Source organism: Anarrhichthys ocellatus, unplaced genomic scaffold (assembly GCF_004355925.1).
Source record: "Anarrhichthys ocellatus isolate YVR2014 unplaced genomic scaffold, GSC_Weel_1.0 scaffold5565, whole genome shotgun sequence".
Taxonomy (NCBI): domain Eukaryota; kingdom Metazoa; phylum Chordata; class Actinopteri; order Perciformes; family Anarhichadidae; genus Anarrhichthys; species Anarrhichthys ocellatus.
Window position 1 is genome coordinate 1 of NW_022285539.1, and position 3413 is coordinate 3413.

General features: G+C 40.9%; 1 protein-coding gene across 1 annotated transcript; it reads left to right on the forward strand.

Moving 5' to 3' along the window:
* Window positions 1-4: 4 nt before the first annotated feature.
* On the forward strand, window positions 5-2211 carry LOC116379930 (1-phosphatidylinositol 4,5-bisphosphate phosphodiesterase delta-1-like; the record flags this gene model as incomplete). Its single annotated transcript, XM_031841890.1, has 5 exons — window positions 5-38; window positions 142-320; window positions 670-805; window positions 911-1060; window positions 1222-2211. Coding segments are annotated over 5 exons (591 nt in total), but the record flags the coding sequence as incomplete, so codon positions are not given.
* Window positions 2212-3413: the final 1202 nt, after the last annotated feature.

Genomic DNA, 3413 nt, shown 5'->3' on the forward strand with positions numbered 1-3413 from the left:
TAACCCAGTGCCCATGTGGAACGTTGGCTGCCAGATAGGTACGCTCCCTTTACTATATGCAGAGATCCACTCATTAGCATATTAAGTGTTACAGTTAATAGTTAAGGTTTCACTCCTTTCTCTCTCTGATTTGGTTTTTAGTGGCGTTGAACTTCCAGACTCCCTCCAAGGAGATGCACATAAACCAGGGTCGGTTTTTGCCAAACGGTGCTTGTGGCTACATCCTGAAACCAGAATTTCAGAGAAGCCTGTCCTCTCAATTTGACCCCGGCACACTTTCCAAAGGGCCCTGGCTGAAGAAGAAGACCTTTAACGTGATGGTGAGAGTTTTTTGCAGTTTAACCCTAAAGAGGTCACACCAAAGGGACATCAAAGAACTAGCAGCAATAAAGGCCGACTGTTGTGTTGCCTCACGTCGCCTGTGTTGCATTTGACCACACTGCAAAGATCACAGACAACAACTATCTAGCGTGTCCATTCTGTGGCTGCGCGAGAGGAAAGAACTCTCTGTACTAGCAGGTAACGGTGGTCTGCATTCGCCATTCGAAAAGGGAAACAGGAAGACCTAGACAGCGGATATACAAGCCGTTGTTATGATACATACGTGAACCAAAGCAGTTTGTCGACCATTTTCACACCATTTTTGTCTTTTGTTTCTCGATACAAAAGGTGATCTCAGCTCAGCAGTTACCTAAAATCTACAAGGACAAACAAAATTCCATCGTTGACCCTCTGGTGAGAGTAGAGATCTACGGCGTCCCGGCGGACAACGCCAGCAAGGAGACACACTACATCGATAACAATGGTGAGAGTAACCCACATACACATACACAGATATGGACACACACTGCATTGTTCAGTTTTCCCTCTGAGCAAATGTCACAAGCTGAAAAATAATCCCTCCCTGCAGGGTTCAACCCGATGTGGAATGAGAAGTTCACGTTTGACATCCACGTCCCAGAGCTGGCCATGGTGCGGTTTGTGGTGGAGGACTATGACTCAATGTCCCACAATGATCTCATCGGGCAGTACTGTCTACCGCTCACCAGCGTACAGAACGGTAAGAGAGTCCAGCTTAAACAGAGTTTGAACAATCAAAACAATTTGATAAACAATAGCAAGATGTAAATCATATGACTGTTTTTTGTGCATCATATAATGTATGAAGTGTTTCTTACACTGATTTGCTGACGAAGCTAAAACTCACTTCCTTTTTTCCAGGGTATCGCCACGTCCCGCTGCTCACCAAGAGAGGTGACGTCATCTGCTCGGCCGGACTCTTTGTGCATCTCATGCTCATAGACGCCCAGTAGGATCGCGTTTGGATAAACCTTCATGTCAGCAACAGCATTTGTTTTAAGGAACTCTTTGAAGGAATTTGTCCAGTTTTAATGCTAAATATAATTTAAGTTTAAGTTTGTCATCTGCCAAGCCGCAGGTCCTGACTCACCGTTTTATGCGTAACACTTTCCGGTCATTGTGTAATTTTAGCTTTTTTAAAAAAGAAGTATGGTTGAGAGTTCAGAGTGAATGAAGAAGTGAATGAAAGTGCAGTGTGGGAAAGTATTTAAAGAAAGTCATTCAACTGTATTTGCCATATTGGGGGAGGGGGGGGTACAATAACTAGAGGAGTAAGGTGTATATAATTCAGTTTTTCTGAATAGTATTTTATTTCTTATAGATTTCTCATGGCTTTATATCCCTTCAGGATAATACAAATCATGCTCATGGAAACAATGTATTTGTCAAGAAACACAACGAGTACTGAACTGTTTTAGTGACTCTGCCTTGATTTAAGTTTAGTGGGGTTATGATGTTGGTCACTGGAGCAACAGAATAAACAGTATGATATCAAAACGCAAATGTTTTGCCCATTGAGAGAGACACGTGCGTGTCTGATGCTTTTAATGGTTTTATGTGAAGCACTTCGAATTGCCTTGTTGTTGAAATGTGCTCGACAAATAAACTTGCCTTGCCTTGCTCCACAATGTTTGTCAATGTTTTAATTATTTAAAAGTCTTAAAAAATATGTTTGACTATAACATTATGAGCATATCAAGAAATGAACTGTATCATACACAAATCTGCTTTTAACATATTGAGCAGTAATTCATCTTATCGAGTATTTCATGTCAAACTAATATTTTCTATCGTACTTGTCTTGTCTCTTGTATGAATTTGCACTAGCTCTCAAATAAAACCAGCAGAGTCCCTCATTCAAGCTTTTGTGTGTTTATTCATCATGAAGTGATTCAACCAATAACAATAATATCCTGAGGAAGATCAGATCATGGAACATTGAAAAATATGGATAAATATAAAGCACAACAATTGCAAATAATCTTAATTTAAGTGTAAATTGTGTCTTGATTTAGTATTTATTCAGAATCATATCAATAAGCTAATTCTAACATCTGTAATCACTTTAACTGGGTTTATGGTGGAAAACAGTCAGAAATATAACAAAACAATAAGCAGGTGAAATGAACTGACCTCTACTGTACTCTCTCTGTTAATACATCAGGAAACACTCACTAATTATAACTGAATCACAACATCGTCAGTGAATCACATTTACAACCATAGAGGGATTTTGAGACAACGGGGTCCTTGGCACAGACTTGTAAACGGGCCGTCCTTACAGGTGGGCAGGCTGAAAAGAGACAGTGTTTCTTTGTAGCCATTTAGTGTCAATGTAGTTGCTTTGTGTTTCCTATTTTTGTAGTCACTGTGCAACTTTCTTGTCAATTTGTGTCTCTTTGTAGTTATTTTGTGACTTTTTGTACTAATTTTGTGTCTCTTTGTAGTTATTTTGTGTCTCCTTGTAGTTGTTTTGTGTCTACTTGGTTTCATTTTTTGTCTCCAAGCACTCATTTTGTGACATTTTGTATTCATTTTTTTTGTCTCTTGGAGTTTTTTTGTGTCTCTTTGTAGTCATTTTGTGTCACTTTGTAGTCATTTTGTGTTTCCTTGTAGTTGTTTTGTGTCTATTTCTAAACAAACTGAGTGAACAGCTTAACTAATCTTGTGTTTGTGCTGTACTGTATTTCAGTAAAATTTTACCGAATAGCCTTTGTATGCCTTGAAGCTGTTTTACTGAATGAACCACAATAATGACTTCCACGCTTTTGCAACATCCATAATTCTTTACCCACCTCTCTCTGACCGGGGTCCACTCCCTGTGGCAGCTCACTGGGTGACTTGTTGATGATGAGCTCTGGGTCCAGATACATCCCAGAGCCTCCAGCAGAGGGGGACACAGTGCCACCACCTGGGGATGATGGACTGAAGCTCGGGGAGGGGGACAGGGTCATGGACACAGAGGTCTGGGCTCTCTGAGTTGACGGGCTGGTGGGAGTAGAGGGTCTGGGGGACAGCTCACCTCCGTGGAACCGGTAGACTGGAGGGGAGCT